The sequence below is a fragment of the Aulonocara stuartgranti genome (genome assembly GCF_965226115.1).
Source record: "Aulonocara stuartgranti genome assembly, chromosome: 5".
NCBI lineage: Eukaryota > Metazoa > Chordata > Actinopteri > Cichliformes > Cichlidae > Aulonocara > Aulonocara stuartgranti.
Window position 1 is genome coordinate 4,180,434 of NC_138943.1, and position 19,207 is coordinate 4,199,640.

The 19,207-nt window shown below is 41.7% G+C and overlaps 1 protein-coding gene across 3 annotated transcripts in view; it reads left to right on the top strand.

Moving 5' to 3' along the window:
• The first annotated feature begins 681 nt into the window (after positions 1-681).
• Positions 682-19,207, top strand: part of LOC309706915 (mitogen-activated protein kinase kinase kinase 12-like) — a 29,134-nt gene continuing 10,608 nt past the window's right edge. The window contains exons 1-5 of one of the 3 annotated variants that reach the window (XM_082533904.1): positions 682-832; positions 14,266-14,792; positions 17,047-17,230; positions 17,420-17,611; positions 18,248-18,406. In XM_082533904.1, the coding sequence (XP_082390030.1) occupies positions 14,300-14,792; positions 17,047-17,230; positions 17,420-17,611; positions 18,248-18,406 (1,028 nt within the window). In that variant the 5' untranslated portion in view covers positions 682-832; positions 14,266-14,299. Of the gene's footprint in view, positions 833-11,910; positions 12,448-14,265; positions 14,793-17,046; positions 17,231-17,419; positions 17,612-18,247; positions 18,407-19,207 lie in introns of those variants that run through there. The other 2 variants (XM_082533906.1, XM_082533905.1) reach the window with 2 other exon arrangements.

Sequence of the window (19,207 nt, forward strand, 5' to 3'; positions counted from 1 at the left end):
AAAAAAAAACACCTCTTGGATGAGGTGAAAGTCCATTTTGTCTTATTTTCACCTATTCACAGCTTTGTGCATTTTTAGTGCAACCTGAGGTCTTGGTGGTTACAAACCTTTTTGGGGGTTTTTCCCTTTTACACTTATTTAGGCCACTGTTCCTGCTGGGATGACACAAGAAAAGGTTTAGAGTTAGATAAAGTCATCTTTGGAGATTGATGGCTTAGTGTTTGTCCTGACAGGCAGTGTGAAAGCTCATGGGTGTGTGTCTTTCTATATTACATCCAATCACTGTCAACTTTCCATCTCAAGGATAATGTCAACAAAAAAGATGCACGTGACAACAAAAGAGTCTCAGCACAGTAAAAAAGTTAGTGCATTAGAAATGTGCATAAGACATATAAATATGAATGCAAATAAACATTTTCCTGGTCAGCTTTGTTCTACACTGTTTTTTACACCTTGATGGGCAAAAACTGTAATGTTGTTCCTTTTTAAATGAAATCTGCAATACAGTGACAGGTTTTTAATATGAATGGACACGTGCATGAATAATATTGAAACCTTGAGTTATTGCCTTGGACTGTTTTTCCTGCCGTGCTGGAATTGGGATGGGATAATTAGTGAGGGTCAGGATCAGCGCTCACCCCCAACTCTCGTTCTCGCGGTATTACCTTCAAGGTTTATTGACAAGGTAATTAGCCAGATGGGACCCCAGTAGTAGCAGCAGGGCTGAACGGAGGTAGCACGGTTTCAGGGCTTTCCCGTGTGAAAAACAGCTGCACTTTCCTGCTTTACAAACCGATCTACCAGCGGAAACCAAACAGCAAGCCTGCAAAAGGTAGGCTTTTGTATTAGCGTTATGAAGGCACAGCCTGCTTCCTGCAGAGCCTCATTCATTCTTCCGATGTCGGTAATATATTCTTCCTGTCCAGTTTTAACGATCGCACGTAAATGTCTCACTGGCATCAATTCATACTGCAGCTGCTTTGCAATGCAGATGTTCCCCAAATATCGGCACAAAGAGTCATGAAGCCTGACACATTTAAAACGGTAAATACAGTCAGAGAATATTTGCTGCGATGTTAGTCTGACGTAGAACCACCAGGTGGCGCTGTGTCTCGGTCATTTAACCAAGTTGCTTCATCGTCTGTATCACCAGTTCAGCGGGCACATTGGCAAGTCTTTATTTCAGCCTAATGAAATCGATAAACATTGACTTGGAGTGGGGGAGTCCACAGAGAAGCCGGTGTAGGGTTTCTCCTGTAAAGGGACTTAAGAAGTCGACGCCCACACTCCATCATTCTATGTATTTCCTCTGAAGCCCCGATGTTATTCGTCAAAATACACAACTTGTATTTTATGGAAGACTACGAGGGATGTTTTAAGTGTCTCGGAGAAACGGAGCTCAACTCGGAGAGATTTAAAGGATATGAGACAAACAGAAAACAAAGAAAAACAAACGTCGTGCTCACCTCCAAATCATTAAACTGCCATACTGTTAATAGAACTTAAGCACTCACAATTGCATATATAATACTATTTTATATGCTGTTAAACTACTTAGTATAAAATGGCAATAAGAAAAAATGGACGCGCTTCTGTCAATGGCTTTCCTCTGCATATGTGGACATCACCAGCAATAAAGCACTGGGACACACAGGAACCTGCTCAGTAGTGGATTTATATTTATTTGTATACGTATTTTTATTCGTACATAACATCACATATATAGCTGGATATAAAGCCAAACCTCACAAAAGAAGAAATGAATTTAAAAACACCTTTCCCATAACAGGAACAAAATATCTTAGATGATACAGTCTGTCGGATTCAATAGAAAGATCAAATATACATCTAGTAGTCCATGAACACCTTAAAAAAACATTATATGGAACAATATACGTCAGTTTACTAGAGGTCCTTGGAACCCATCCACTACATATAATAATCGTAAAAAACAGGACAACAACAATTCCTCATTTAATCCTCCAGGATACACTGTTATATATCCAATGGGCTTCCCTTTGATGATTTCCCTTCCCTGTCAACAACTCTTTTCAACAGCCCAACCACCATTCCCCGTAACCACTGACCCTCCAGCTAACTGAAAATGTCTGGCTGTAGGGGACCTCTCATCATTTTTTCTGATGTAATTCTTGTGTTCAGAAATGTTAGCTATCAACTCCTTCTTATTGTTCATAACAAAATTCAGAAGGGAGCTTTATTAAATATTCTATATGTGTGGTACTAAAAGTGAATGAATGAAAGAACGGGATTAATTAAGAAGTTATGCCTATCAGTCTGTTTTGAAAGTGGGAAAAAAAACAGTCCGATCCTTTATGTTCTCATTTCAGGGAAAAGCACAGTGATCAAAAGGTTAAATGAGTGTATTTCTGGGATCAGAAAAATGTATAGAAATAAATTTTTGGCATTTACCATCCTGTGCCAAGGAGACATTCAGCTGTTTCAGTATAAATGGAAAAATAAAACGTCCAATTGTCCGTTCATCCATAGTCATAGGGCAAAAGGCAGGGTAAACCCTGGGAGGGATATCACAAGGCTAAACATTTGCAATGAATTTAGTTATTTTGTTGTGTTTTTGTTTTGTTTTTGCCTGTGAACATTTAAGCATAGTCTTATTTCTGTCCATGCTGCCAGGTCTACTGAGTGTATTTGGTGCATTATTGCTTTTGGATTTTGTAGCCTCTAAACAGTACCACGGACAGCTCACTCCTGACCTAACTCCATCATAGTTTTATGGGACTCCTTTTTTCAGTTAAATTAGTGATTCTTAATACAGCTAATGTGTGAGTTGGTCAAGTAGGTAATTACCATAACCCATGTACCCGTGTATTTGGTGACTGCTGCATTATCATGCTGAAAAATGGAAAAACTTTCCATCTGAAGAAGAGTTTTATAGGTCTGCCACTTCTTTATTGTCCTATTCAGGCTCCTCAAATTTTTTGAGAATGCACTGCACCTCATGATGTGATACACCAGGTTTTCTGTCACATCGCATAAGAGTGCTTTGGGAATCATCTTGTTGTTGCAAAAATATGATTTCATGCCTGTCAAATGGCAAAGGGTGGAGTGCCCACTTTGGGTCGGGATGAGTTCCTGCCCCAAGTGGAGGAGTTCAAGTATCTCGGGGTCTTGTTCGCAAGTGATGGGAGAAGGGAGCCGGAGATCGACAGACGGATTGGCGCTGCGGCCGCAGCTGCACCGGTCCGTCGTGGTGAAGAGGGAGCTGGGTGTAAAAACGAGGATCTCAATTTACCGGTAGATCTACGTCCCTACCCTCACCTATGGCCACGAGCTGTGGGTAGTGACCGAAAGAACGAGATTGCAGATACAAGCGGCCGAAATGAGCTTCCTCCGAAGGGTGGCTGGCCTCTCCCTTAGAGATAGGGTGAGAAGTTCAGCCATCCGGGAGGGACTCAGAGTAGAGCCGCTGTTCCTCCACATCAAAAGGAGCCAGCTGAGATGGTTCAGGCATCTGACAAGGATGCCTCCTGGGTGAGGTGTTCCAGGCATGTCCCACCGGGAGGAGGCACCGGGGCAGACCCAGGACACGCTGGAGAGATTATATCTCTCGGCTGGCCTGGGAACGCCTTGGTGTTCCCCCGGATAAGCCATAGGAGGTGGCTGAGGAGAGGAAGGTCTGGGCTTCTCTGCTTAAGCTGCTGCCCCCGCGACCCGGCCCCAGATAAGGCGGAAAAAGATGGATGGATAGATGGATGCCTGTCAAAAGTGTAATCTTTCTATAGTGTCATATTTGACTAAAGAAAGGGGAACAAATTCTGTCTTTGTTACAGGCTGCAAGTAACCGAGTGCCTAATAATACAATTTAAAATTGGTTCTTTGCTAAGTTTTCTGTTATGTGTAGATAAAACAGTGGTTCATCTTACATGCATTTTTATGCTTTAGTGATTTGTATTATGGGATTTAACAAACAAGCAAGCAAAAACTTGAAAATGGTCAAGGACAAGGACTGGATTGAAAATGAGTGAAAAAGCAGCCAATGTCCATCCAAAGAAAAACTTTGAAAAGCGTCAGAAAGGCTGAAAACTATTGATCAAGATCGCTTTTAAAAAATACAAACAAGTGTGGTGCAAAATGCAAAATATAAGAGAAAGTATACATGTAAAATATAAAGAAAGACTTTTTCATAGTGCTGTACTTTGTAGCAAAATTAATATTAATGGATTAAAAAATACTTTTGCAAGAACTCCTTTTTTGGCAAAATGTAATGGGTTCCAAAGTTATTCTTTCAGAATAACTTGTTTCCAATCAACATGGCAAGAACACGCAGAAGATGAGTTATTTTGTTATATTATATTATAGTTATTATATTTCTAACGTAAAGCAATCGAGAAGAAACAGTAACTATTGAGGACAGACAATTAAAGCAGATGTGGGTTTTTTTCATTGTTAACAATGCCAAAATCACAGCAAATCTCTGAAAGGAAATTTTAAATCAAAAAGAGAAAATCCAGTTTCTTGACTTGTGCATGGGGCACAGCTGCCTCTACCTGTTCCCAGAAAAGAAATGAGTCATGGTCACAAAAAACTCAAATAAACAAGATTAAGTTTTTTTTTTTTCTTACCCAGCCTCGTTATACTGCTGACCACCCAGCTTTACTGTTCCCCATTGGCTTGTCTCAAACCATGAGTTACAGTTGTGGGTGGTGACCCAGAAAACGTCACAGTGCCTGTGATCTGCTGCTTCCAGCTTTACATGCTGCATTGATGGGAAATGAACCTGCTTTGGCTTTCCTTAAAAGGAAGACCAAAGCAGCTTTCAATCAAAGGACCATTATTTGCTATTGGACAAGTGGACGTCACATCCAGCAGTGCTACAGCACTGCAGTGGCTGTTGTGATCGGTAGAAAATCTGATGTTTTGCTTGGTTTGTTAAAAAGTGAACATAAGAGAAAAGGGGTGTGGTGAAAACATTTATATAACGTATACGTTATGCTTTAAACTACACGTCTCATTACCGACTAAAGCTGTGGATTAAAGTTAATCCAAACAACCTAATGTTGATTGTATTCAAGATTAAAAACACAATATTAAATTATTCATATTTAATATTTCAATATTAATTTATTAGTGTATAAATTCAGATTCATATGTATGTTAGGATTCAGGTTGTGCACTGACAAAATATGTATCTGTTTAATATTGCTTCTTATGTGTCATTGTCCAGCATCCTAAGAGACAAAGTTCATTAACATAAGCTTCATATAATGAGATACAAACTAACTCCCCTGCAGCCAAAAAGAGAGGGAAAAAAAACACCTCAAAAATAAAACAGCATAAAATCATCAACATAATTATTAACAGTCCCCCTTTAACAGCTGGTGAGCTGCTAAACTCCCAAGGGTATTTGGGAAGTGTAGTTAATCCAATGATAATCTTGAGCATGGTTTACACATATTATCGCTTTAATTGCTACGTGTGCTGTGCAATTATACCGTCAACAATTACATGGCTATAGTTTACTTGCCTGTCTGAGCAGTTAGTTCCCCGTAATAGATGCCCTTTATCAACACATGCAAGTAGAGCCAACAAAACGTATACTAATGGATTTTCCAGCACATAATGAAATAATTATATGGTCAGAAATAGCGAGATAACGCTGATCCATTATATAAATTAGCAAAGGAAGTCAGGATAAAAGAGGAGATGCTAAGATAAGAAGATACTGACAATTGAAGGTGACGATAGCTAACGAAGGTGTGTGTATGTGTGCATACACGTGTGTCCATCCATTAGAATGCAGAGTGCGTTCTCCAGTGTGAGTCACCCTCCCATCCACCCACCCACCTCACACCACCAGCAGCAGCATCTAACTGCAGTCACCACCCAGAATTACGCCTCTGACTTCACACTGGCCAACTGAGGATTCTGTTTCTACGGCAACATGCTCCAGATTCCTCCCCCTCTCATCTCCAGCAGCCCTCCCTCCAATCTTTTAACCCACCCTTCCCAGCACAGACCATGTGACTTTCAGGAAGGCTTCTCCAACCTCCCCTTTATTGTTATTAACCCTCTCCTGACTGGGCCGCTGCCAGAGGCTCTCAGCAGCATGCTGGCTGGCTGCCTTCTCGCTTCGCAGAGGTTTCAAAGGGAAATCAGACACATCTCTAATCTCCCTTGGAGATCAAAGCATTGCTTGATCTAAATGTTGGATTAGCATATTTTAAAACATAACTATGTTTCCTTAGTTGTGCAAGACACCTCCTAAACCTATTTACAATAGTGGTCTCTGAATTTAAAGAATCTATACTGTGTATTTACATGACTGTTAATAATGACCATGGATAACTTGGCTATCTATGTGAAAGGGTGTGTTTGTGACAGATCCTTCTATGCTGTTCTTGTTTTCAAATCCACTGTACGCCATCTGACCAGCATCAAACAGCAACGTAACACCTAACTAGTGAGCATAGTCATGCATGAAGCTGCTAAATGGCCAGGGATTTCACACAGAGTTGGTGGAGACCAACGACGGAACGAAAAGGCAGCGAATAGCAGACTGAGATGAATCCAGTGACCACGTGACTCTAACATGAACATCAGTGATGCTCTGTTGCAACAAGTGCAGGTTTTTTTTTGTTTGTTTTGGGGTTGTGGGTTTCCAAGTCAAAATGTTCAACTTTTAGTGTAGATGGAATTGGAGTTTGAAAGCTAGCTGAGATTTAAAGAGGAGTCGGAGAGTAATAAGATTATAAAGACACCTGAGTTGCTGCTTCAGTAAGAACTTACCTTGAATGGTTGCTTACCACTGCTCTGAATATTTTTATGTTGTATTGTAAGTATAGCTATTGTCTTGAGCCACCCCTCATTTTTTTATATTTTGCTAGGAAAAGTTGCAGCAATTTATTGAAACGTGCAAACATAAATGCGAATACGGTATTTAAGTCAAAAACATAGTCTGCACAATTCTAATAAGCTGAAGAGTGAATATTTGGTATGAGCACTGTTATTCTTTAACACACCCTGAACTCTCTTATGAAGCTTCCTGGAGGACATTTAAAACTCTTCTTTGGATGTTTCTGCCTTTTGTTTCACTCCTTTGTCAAGATGATTCTACACTTTCAATATCGTCGAGGTCAGTACTCTGGGGAGGCCAGTCCATGACCGATAGTGTTACATTGTGTTTTTCTGTTCAGGTATGCTTTGCATATGCATTGGCAGGGTGTTTGGAATCATTGTCATTGCTGTAAAATGTAACTGTTGTCAATCAGATGCATTGCAGATGATACTGCATTGTGGATAAAAATCTAATGTTACATTTCTGTGTTCATAATTTGATCTCCCCAACACCACTGACTAAAATGAAGCCCAAACCATGAGTGTCTCCACTGTGTTTTACAGATGACTGTAGACACTCACAGCTGGAAGTCTCACCTGACCGCATTCCTTCTTATTTTCAGTCCAGTTCTTGTGTAATTTGGCCTGTTGCTCAAGAGCAACAAAGCCCGATATCTTGGAAGCAAAACATAAAGAAACTAGTGGTGGCTCAAGACGTATGCACAGTATTGTAGATGATAGTTAGGAAGATTTTTTTTTTTTAATGACACAGCAGCATTTAGTTGTTGTAAAGCTTGCGTACACTGGAAGCAATTCTCTCCACTTATCGTTTTGAAGCATAGGCTGGTTATTTGCAGACATTCCAGGCTCCAGTTGCCTAGGTAACCCCCTAATGTATTTACTACCAAGTCATATGTCAGTCATTGGTATCCAGCACTATCCAGAAAAATGGATCTTAGGTCCCGCCCACTTGGCTTCATCGTCGGTAATTTTGCCCTCAGTCACAAAATAACCACCGGTGATGGTAGCACAGCGACGTAGCAAGTGAATGACTTACTACGTCACCGTGAATCACTTCCAGTGTGGATGCAGCCTGATGGTTATACGTATATTTTATTTATATCTGTAATTTATATTTTATATTGTGATTTTTATCTGTATCATGATTTTACTGGAAAGCACTTTGGTGTACTTCGGATGCCTTTTCTCAAAAATAAGCATTGTAAAACCTCAAAAAGAAACTTTACCTGCCTCTGAAAGGTCAATAAAGGATTAATAATCAATTTATTAGTATGACAGTGGCTATTTAGACACTCCAAGTAGACCTGCAGTTTAAAATTAAGTATAGTATGGGGAAATTTGTGATTTGGGCCAAAAATGTTACCAACTGTTGTGAGGTCTTGAAATATGAACAGTATATAAAGATTAAATATGCCAAATTTTGTGAAAAGGGATCTGTCACAATGTTAAACCTGAAGGAAATCACCTGAATCACCAACTTAGCTTAACTTCATCGAGCCTTACGACTAATTTCAGATTTGTTTTGGTTCATTCTGGTAATTCTCACAGTATCGTTCAGCAGACAGTGAATTTTCAGTCAGACTGGTGACAAATAGAAAACAGTCACAGCTGGTGAAACGTCTTGTGGCATGTAGTTATAAGAGATCAAAAATGTGCAATAAGACATTAATGGTGTTCATTGTTTACTGGATGTGTAAACAACTGCTTGCTTGTCGCACATTAGTTTCCACTGTTTTTGTTCCCTCTCTAAGGATGTTGCACAATGGTGGGTGAGTTTTATAAAAGGTATCAAACACACATCCTTTAGAGTTTTGAAATGGAAAGAGGAGCCACGGCATCCGGCAGTGATCTCACCTGAAGATTGCCTCATTGGCACAACTGTCTCCTCGGCATCCCATTAGGAGACACGTTGGGTTGTATGTGTGTGTGTTTGTGTGCATGTGTCTGAGCACGCGCATGTGTGAATGGATGGACTTCATGAATGAAAGCTGGGGTTTTTTTTGTTTTTTTTCCCGAGCTGCAGACAGGAGGTGAGATCATCTTGTTGGGATGGAGACTCCCCCCACCCACTTGCAACACCCTCCCATCGCACATCAATGCCGGTTGGTGCCAATCTTAATGAATCCCATCGACATACAATATGGATGAAGCAAACAGTACTGACAACCTGATTAATGAAAGTGCTGTCCAATATCAGCCTCCCCCAACAAACGGGAAGAAGTCACTCCGCAGTGCACATTGGCACAGGTGCACAAAAATGCAGACACACATCTTTCTTCAGTCATTAGAAAACTCCAAAAATGTCTGCCGCTCTGCTGTTGGCTTCCGGTCAACACGATGATGAAGCAAAGTGAAAATCATCTTTGCTTCTTATGTTCAACTTTGCCTTCAGCAGCAGAGTTGAGTGAGCTTTAATGATGAGCCACCTATTCAGCTACGTGTGAGTGAAAGTGACAATGAGTAACACAAGGGCCTCTCGATGAGGATCCATAAATAGCCTTTCAAGTAAGCCAGAAGCAACCCTCCCCCTCATTCTCTAGTCTACATCCCGCCACACACACACACGTATACCCTACCACCTTCCTGCTAACCGGACTTGGACAATCTGTGTCCACTTGGCACGAGGCCTCAAAAAACATACTGTATATTCAGCAGCAGAGCCGTGCATGCGCACGTGCACACACATGACATTCCTCTTGACATTCTTCACTGCAGGAGTCTGTTAATTCCCTCCTACAGATTATGATACATGTTGCCAAACAATGCTGCATTTTTACATCAGCTTTTTGGATGGACGCCACAGTACCTCTGTAGTCCAACTGCTCTTTAGAAGTTTGATTTTCGTTTTAATATATATATGCAGAAAGAGTTTACGTTCTGGAGGTGTAATTTGCCAGGCAATCTGAACTCCAAATCTATTGTGTAATTATTTTAAAAGTAAATGGGATCCCCATCGAGTATCGTTCTTAAAAGCTGTCACTGTGCAGGCTGACGGCTTGTATCTAAAACACGCGATACCCTTCAGCGTTACTTCTGTTCTTGTTTCTGGTGGAGTTACCTCAACAGGAGCTGAAGCTGCGTTGGTGGACATCAGAGGCAGCAGCGTTAATCCTTAGAGGCCTGAACATCACTGACGAGAGGCCTTCCTGCAACTACAAGGTCCACTGAATAAATCATGAAGAAAGTTTTAACGCAAAAAGATTGAAATAGAGGGAAAAAACAGAGTGTGCTTCTCTATTCAGACCGCCTTAAGACACAGTGAGAAGAGGATTGTAGATGGGGATGGCATAAAATAGCAAGACTGATTAAAGCTACTGAGTTTTCCTTGCAAAGCCCACAGTTTCTCCTTCATGTGATATTAAAACCCAAATGAAACATTCATAAACTACTTTTTGGCAAGGGTGTTTTGAATGTTCATTTGGGAGAGTAAGCTATGAGATAATGCTCCTTCACATTTGAAAATGAAAAGCATTAAAAATTACTATCAAAATAAAGTAATTAAATATTTAGAAGTACTGAAAAGGATAATTTAGTCTCTCACAGAGTCTGACTGTGTTAGTTATTAAATTGTTAATAGGCCCAGTATTAGTTTGCTATTGCTCTTGGTCCCCTTTGATGGACAGAATTATAAAAGAACTCTTGTTTTCAGTCTACTTCTTTATTACAAATCTTATTTCAAGCTTTTAAAAAAATGAAAACGTGTCTTGTTTTCACTTGGCGAGGATTCGGGTAGCACAGAATGACTCAAAGATGAATAAATGAAAACAGAAGCAATCAGTTTCTCCTTGCTCAGATTTCATGAGGGGCATCAAACTAGCCGGCACAGTGATCTTTTTTTCATCGTGACTTCATACAGCATTCATTAGTAGGAGGAGAAAGTGGAGAATACTCGTGTTTGTGAGTGGTTTTCAGGTCTCTCCGTGGATTGTCTATGCGCTAGCTAGGATTTCCCTACTGTGTACAAGCGGCACAATGAGGTCATCGTTATGGATTTAAGCCCAGCACGGGCTTAATCTGGGAGATAAGGGCTGGATTTGGATTTACCACTCAAAAGGGTCATGTAGCTACAACCATTTACACTCTCAGTAAAGACAAAGCTCACCCACAGCATCCTCAGCTGTTTCACGGCCCTTTATGCTTTTTAGCTGGAGGTTCTCCACTGTTTACACAAATTATTCATCTTGCAGCATTTCTCTAAATGTCGGCAGTTTTAAGTTGTAATGTTGTTGTTCAGTGTCAATATTCCCATGAAATGGCTTGACAAAATCCTGAAACATCCTGGGAAAAAATGGATTGGATATGGTTAAAATGTTGCAAGTGTTACTTCTTTATTTTTGGTACTGTTAAAAACAAAAAGTCTGAAAATCCGATCTGATTGCAAGTTTAAAGGAAGCCCTCTGAACAATAGGTAGCGGAGACACTCTGTTTTTGTGAAATAATATAAAAAGTTTGTCCTCATCAGAGTTTCTCCTTTCTGTACTTTTAATAGTCTAGTTTTGTTTAAAATGTATTTGCATTTGTTGCATCCTGGATCTTGTTTGTATGATATTTGGGGTGTTGGAGAACCATGTGTGCCCTGTACGCTGCAAGGCCTTGAAAATACCTTGAATAATAACTTTATTTAAGGTGAAGGCAGTTATCTGCTGGTGGCGTGGTTCCTCAAACAGAGCTGAGCTTTGTGTTAGAAAAAATGACAGTTGTTTAAATTAGTTTGATATTTTATTTCATTCAGGTTAATTATGGTCGCTTAGGGAAACAAATGACGCTGGGGGACAGTCCCATTTAGGTTCTGCATGTGCTGTCCTGTCTCACAGAAATGGGTCAGGAGAGATTGGAGATGATGATGATATAATTTTTTTTTTTTTTTAAACAAACAAAAAAAACGTCCTTCCTTCGTGTCCCTTTTGTGGCAGACGGAGTCTGCAGATTATCCATCAATTACTCTGCGCTCTGTTCAGAGGGCGTTAATAGGTTTTGAGGGGATTTAAATGGTGCTGTCCAGTCAAATGCTGCATGCTTTGAGAATGACATCATTTTGGTCACCTCACATGCCGGCTGACCCTCCTCCCTGCTCTAAGAGTAGCCTCACTCGAGCCCGTGTACCTGCGGTTGTCCCGTCTCTCACCGGACTGCACTCGTCACTCCAGATTTCTCCTCTGATAGGAGGGCATCAGCGCTCCCTCCCTCCCACACAGCCTCGCTTCGCTCTCTCCATCGCTCGTGTTTACTACAGCCTGGGAGAGACGGTCGTATAAATTGCCTGGGAGTGCGCATATCGCAGCATCCTCAGAGGGGAATTGAAAAGGGGGAGGAGGTGTAGGATCAAGAAAACAACCCAAACAAGGAAAAATATCTGCGTTTTCTATCGTTTCAAATTAACGCAGGAGAAAAACAGACCTCCACAGAGCCCTGCGATTGGAAACCCGCACTGGAGGTAGAGAAGGCTGAGCGCGGATGCTCGATACACGGACAGGAGGACAAGGGAGAAAATCAGAAAGGACCAATAAATCCTAGAGAGGAATAATCTTTTGCAGTCATCAGCGATGGACTCCAGTTATCGGCATTGAGGTAGGAATCGTCAAATTGGCTTCTTCCAGTCGAGGTGTTAGGCAGGTAGGCATGAGGAGAAGCGGGTGGTCTTTGCATAAAATAACACGTTACTTCTTTTATTTTTTCCCCCAATTTAAAGTGCCATCGTGCGTTTGAGTGTAACTTCAGTGCTGTCAGTGATGCTCCACTGGCGCTCCGGGTCGTAACCGCAGGAGGTGCCAGGAGAGGCAATGATGCGCCTCCGATACATCCACAATGCGCTGGCCTGTAACAGACCGTAGCTGCTCCTGCGGCTCCCGCAGCTGACACCTCGAAATAAAGAAAGTGAGAAACGGAGCAGGACTATTAGGAGGCAGGATCAGTCGGATGTGACTGATGTGTACACCAGATGTGTCTTAGTGGTTGAGTTTCTCTTAGTGCATCACATAATAATGAGGGTGGTTTTTCCAGACTTGGGGGTTTGTTGTTAGTTTCTTGGATAATGAAATCTCCAGGCTGACTCTGCCTTGTTTCAGAGTCTCTGATTAATCTGAGGACAGGGAATTATGGATGTTTATATGCATCTTGGGTAAGTCGGCTAATAGCTCATTCATCAGACATCAGCACTTTACTTCTAGTGGGAGTGTCACAGTGGGATGGTTGATGTAGTCTAATGGTAATTCACTCAATTTCCCTCAAATTGACCTCCAAATTGACTGATGTAGAAATGCATGAAGTGCATCTCATAATGACTGAAATGGAAATTGATGAGCTCCAAGTTCGGGGTTTTAACAAAAGTATCCTGTTTTCTTATTGTGCAAGTTTATTGTCCCATCTACTCCAAAACTGTGCTCTGCATTGCTGTGACTGTTCCTCATATTCTGCTGGTTCTTTATCAAGAACTTGAACATGATGATGATAGTACTACGAACATTTTGACTTGTGTTCTTGTTTTACCGAGCATGTAAATCCTGTTGTTGCTTGTCCATCAAAGGAGTGGTTTACTTCAAGAGGCTCTGGTGAGAAATAATGCATTTTTCTTCTCCATTGAGTGTGCAGATGCTGCTGCCCTTGGAAAAATGTACAGCTTTCACGAACCCTGCAGAATTTGCTCATTATTTTGTAATCTTATCCATTTTAATGTCACTCGAGTAAGATGTGAATAAACAGCTGTCTCACCATTAGGACTACAGAGCAGCAGTGAGTTAATCCTGCCGAACTAAAAGCAATGCAACGCTAAGCATGTAATACTCTGTATCAGTGTGATACCTAACAGTGTCAGTTTATTCTAAGAACGGGGGGTTGGTCTCTTTATTTTCTGTGCCCTCCACTTAAGGCTTAGCTATTATGCTGCAGACAGGATGTTCTTTTATCTCATAACCATTTTTCACATTTTAGTGTTTTATATCTACCGACTGGCATCTACCCAGTTGATGTCAGTCTCCCGACTACAGGGTACATGTGGACTGACACCTGTCACCTCCACTTGTACTAGCCAAATTATGAGAGAGCTTGTTTTCTGTGTTTGTAAGAAATGCAGAAAACGATTATTGTCTGTGGATTTTTGTATCTATATATTTTTATTCTGATCTTGAACTCCATCTTTTCCTTTGGTATCTGTGGAGGAAGTCAAAACCTTTAAAATGCAGTTTGGTGATATTGATGAGAGGCTCAGGAAGATGTGCTTTGTCTGCCTATCAGACTTAGACTACAGACTTGTGTTGCACATATGACGTCATAGTAGCCAAAGCTTCTTTTTTTTCTTTTACTTAAAATGGAGCTAAAGATGACTACGCTCTCCTGCAAAATCAGCCACTACTGACAACTTTCAGAAAGAGTTCATTTAATCTTGATTTCACTCATATTATTTTATTTAAATTCCCTTCTTTCCCTCTTTTCCAGTTTTCTTCAGTTATTCTGATGACCACAGTCACTCATGGCCCTCATGCATGAACCTCGCGCCCCATCGCCCTCTCTTTCCGGCTTCAACACACCCCTCTCCGATCCTCCGTCTTTTCGCCGCCTCGATGCCGAAACACCCTGCACGCCAGAAATGGACTTGACCCCAACCCAGTGCGTTCTTCGCAACGTCCTCTCCATAGACACCGGAGGTGCTGTGGAACCCGGGGGTGGAGGAAGAGAGGGGCACACTACTGGACACAACCAGACACCCTGCGAGGAACAACAGGAGCACTTTGCCAACAGTGTCCTGAAACTCCATGAACACGATGGCGGTCCTGGAAGGACGGAGGGAGAGGGACCGGATATGGACAGCAGTGCGGTCAGGAGCCAGGCGAATGACGCCAGGTTACAGTGCCAGTCTACAGGAGGGGGAGGAGGGTTTTTGGAGGGGTTGTTTGGGTGTCTGCGGCCTGTCTGGACAATGATCGGCAAAGCCTACTCCACAGAGCACAAGCATGACCTGGACGGTGAGTCGAACCATCAGATTTATTTCAGTGTAAATGACTGAACACAAATATGCCTGAATTCTCACTTTTGCTTTTGCAATAAAAAAACAACCCCTAGCTCTCAATTAAATTTAATGATAAGCTTTGATATGCTAATTAATTGATCTTATCCCCCAGTTTAATTACATTAAACAGACAGTAGGTAAATGACTCCCGCAAAGGCCACGTTGTAAACAAACCCCTTCCTGACATGAACGAGCTGCAGCCAGCGAGGGAGACTCTATCAGAGCTGTAAAGGGCTTATTTTCCCCTGATATTTCCCCCCCCCCATCCTTTTTCCTGCTCGTGCCCACCACCCACTACCACCCCCACAGTGAAACTAGCTCCCTGTGACGCTGTGTTGTTTATGTGTGCAGCCACTACAATAGCGCAGGGCTCCCCTGAGACCCCTCTGCCAAATCTGCCTCATGAATTATGCATGGCCATGCTCTGACCCTGCGCCTCTCATCTCTATTAACACAAACCTGACACACGCATGAGGATGAACGCGTGCACACATAAACACGTCCGCAAATAGAAACATTTCATATCTGCCGCTGACATAAACGCATAAAGTCATATAAGGTGCCAAAAACAAAAGTTGATGAAATAAATAGAGCATCAGACATCAGGCACCAAGGTGGCAGCTTTACACTTCTCCTCATCTTTATTGCCTTCTGATGTTTTATCATCCATTTGACTTCCACGTATCCCCTCTCCTCCCCTCCTTTTTCCATCCCTCATTGTCTCCCTTCCTCTCCTTTTCATCCCGTGCTGTTATCACTCCCAGCCCATCTGCACCTCGCTGTTCCCCTCCTCTCTGCGCCATCACGGGGAGTCTCACGCACACCAATAAGAGCAAAACGGATATTATAAAAGTGAAATAAATGGGCCTTTTGTAACCAAATCCTCAGCCACTATATAACAACACCGACTCTTTTTTTCAGTATTGACTGGAACTAACAATATATATCTGTAAAAAGCTGGTCCTCTATTGATTCTGAAGGACTGAAGGTATCTGGTAATGCGCTAAATTGTCCCCTCTTTTTTTTTGTTTCAAATGAAACAAAGACACACGGAGATTCTGGTTTATCAGATGTGGCTTCATGTCTTTATTGAGGAAAATTTGAGGGGCTCATTAGAGACTGAGCCCACAATCAATCACCGGCATTAATCATTCATTTCATCCTTATTAATATGATAAATGTGTCTGAAGCTTCTTTCCCCGGGTTAAAAACAGCAGCAGGGTAGGCTGTCTATCTTCTCTCTATTAACAGTCTGTCTTCAGCCACATGGACCCCTGCTGACCGGTGGGGAATCCCCCTCCCATCTTTTCTCTTTGCACACAGACACACACACACGAGTGCTATCCAACCACCTCCCGTTCACCATACATCCACATTCAGACTCTGAAATTCCCTCCCTCTTCCAGCCCCCTCCCGAGCGCTGGACCCCTGTTTTGCGTCAGCCCCACAATGGCACTAAGGAGGATTTAAGAGGCTGAGAGAGAATTAACCGCAGGAGATTAGAGCTTTATGTCTGTCTGCCTGCACACCCCAGGCTTAGGTTAAGGTGAGGTTCAACAGCAGAACAAGATATCAACTGGGGATTCCGTTTTGAGATTTTACTCTAACGGGTTTAGCCTTTCGTTGCAGCACGCCAGCGACTGTAATGATGCTGGATGTTTCACGTGTTAGCAGGTTTGGGTTTATACTCGGTCTTTTTGGTGTTTTATGTTTGCTGTACTTACACACAGCAGTGTAAACACTGATGTTTAGCAAATGTCATGTTTACCACATATATCGCTTAGTAAGGATGCTAAAAACACACAAACCAGACAAAAAGTGGGGGGATCCCCAGTGTTTCGAGGATGTGTCACCTTGAAAACTTGTAGCAATGTCTCAGCGACCCACTTTGAACCACAAAGAGAAGTTGTCAGGGAATCATTAAGGTCCCTATTACTCATTCATTAGAGAGAATACATATCAGTTTAAAAGCTGCTGAGATTTTAAAGTATATTAGACAAACGACACAAGGGGCCTAATCTGTGTCACATCAAATGTCCCATAGTCTGGTAGCCAGGCTGACTTTTCAACATCACCAAACAAAGACCTGCAGCTACTTTCAAGCATCATTTTGCAGCAGAGTTTCATCATTCAGCATGACAAAACATGTCAGTAGACATTAGTGAAACCATTCCTTTCTTCTATATGCGCTTTTTTTTTTCTGGCTTCAGAGGAGTGGGAAGTCCCATTCGAGGAGATATCGGACCTGCAGTGGGTGGGCAGCGGAGCCCAGGGCGCCGTCTTCCTCGGTAGATTGCACGGCCAGGAAGTGGCTGTGAAGAAAGTGCGGAACATCAAAGAGACAGACATCAAGCACCTGCGGAAGCTCAAACATCCCAACATCATCACCTTCAAGTAAGCAGATGTGATCACTTGGCTTAGGTGGAAATAGAGAGGCTATCAATAATGGTTTCAGTCATTTTGAATAGGAAGAATGTTCTTTGATGGAATAAGATGAACATTTGGGCACTTAAGCTTTCATTTGTCTACATTTGTAACGGCAAACATTGCAAATTCAAACATAACCTTTCTTTACTCTGTCAGAGGTATCTGTACCCAGGCTCCTTGTTATTGTATCATCATGGAGTACTGCGCCCAGGGACAGCTGTACGAGGTGTTGAGAGCAGGGAGGAAGATCACGCCATCCCTGCTCATGGACTGGGCCATGGGCATCGCTGGAGGCATGAACTATCTTCACCTCCACAAAATCATCCACAGAGACCTCAAATCACCCAAGTGAGCTTTTTCTTTTTCTTTTTCTTTTTATATATACATCTAAGTTTAATTTTTTTTTAATTTACGTTTTAGTGCATTATAGAAACAGTGGAAGGGTGAAGAAGCAATGAAAGAGATGCAGTGACTTCTAGATTAAAAGAAAAATAACAGAAGTGGGTCTTTCTCCATTCTGTTTGTTTTAAATAACCCACAAATGTTAATGCTTTACCCTTTGAAAACCTACTAGGAGAGGTTTTTGTCATATTTCAGACTTCTTATAAATCAAAATACTGGGTTTGCATCAAAAGTTAGTGAGGCTGGTCTCTGCCTTGCAGCTACCCTTGGAAAAGCCCAGAAAGTATTCTAATGGTTGTTAAATGTCTTTAATGCTGTATAAGAGTACAAGGAGCTGGTCACATGTTGTCTTTGTGGGGGAAAAAGTTCAGATTTGTGATGCTTATATCCCAAACCACAGCTTCAGAACCACTACTTTAGTTAATTGCAATTAACAGCTATGATCATTTGTATGATTTGTGAGGAAATTAATGTGAAAGTCCCCAAATGCCTCACCACTGGTCAGGGTTTGACAAAACATGAAGTGCTAATGTGTTTTATTACTGACTGTTTAAACCTGATGGATGGGATGTTTCATTCCAGCATACTGATCACCTATGACGATGCAGTGAAGATCTCTGACTTTGGCACATCTAAGGAGCTCAATGACAAGAGCACTAAGATGTCCTTTGCTGGCACTGTAGCCTGGATGGCCCCCGAGGTCATACGTAATGAACCGGTCTCGGAGAAGGTGGATATTTGGTGAGTGTCATAACTCCTCTGAACTGTCCCTTTGCATTATTGAAATTTTACCATAAGAGTTTTCTTATCTGTCACCAAATCAACACAGAATCTCATTAGTTGCCATCTACTGCGGTGCAGAGTGAAGGATCCTGTTCCCAGCCAATCTTTTCAGCATTACAATATCTCATTACATGAAATTCTATAGGGTCTCTGCTATTTCTGATGGGTTGCCCTCTTATGAGCACTGATTTTTTTTTTCCCCCCTCCACACTCTCTGCCTCTCTTTTTCTCCTATACTGTATTCCTCCACCAGTCTTCCTCTGTGTCCTGAAAGAAACGCTAGCTAATTTAATAATTGATTTGCCAGATGCTGCAGTGCTCAGGAGAGGCTGGAATAACCTTCCGAGCCTATGGATGCTTTGGCCCAGAGCCAGCAGTGCATTAGCAGTGAAAATAGGATTAAAAAGCTTTTGATGTAGAAGCAAAGCAAAACATGGGTGTGTACTGCACAGTTTTGTTTAAATATATGTAAATCGCTTAGCAGTACTGTTTCTGACAGGAGTGCCGGAGGAGGAGAGGCTGTTGTTAAGGATTTACATGTGTTGTACATATTTGATTTAGTTATGACATACATTTCCTGAATGTTTTTAACGTTCTTCACGAGTCGAGAGAAAAAGACTTCCACAAATAATTTCTAAGCCAAGGGGAAAATACATGCAGTGCCTTGGGATCATCAGTACATATTCTCCTTTAATATAAAAAATCGTGAACATGGAGATGGAAGGACTCATTTTGAAACACAACATCATAAACCAACCT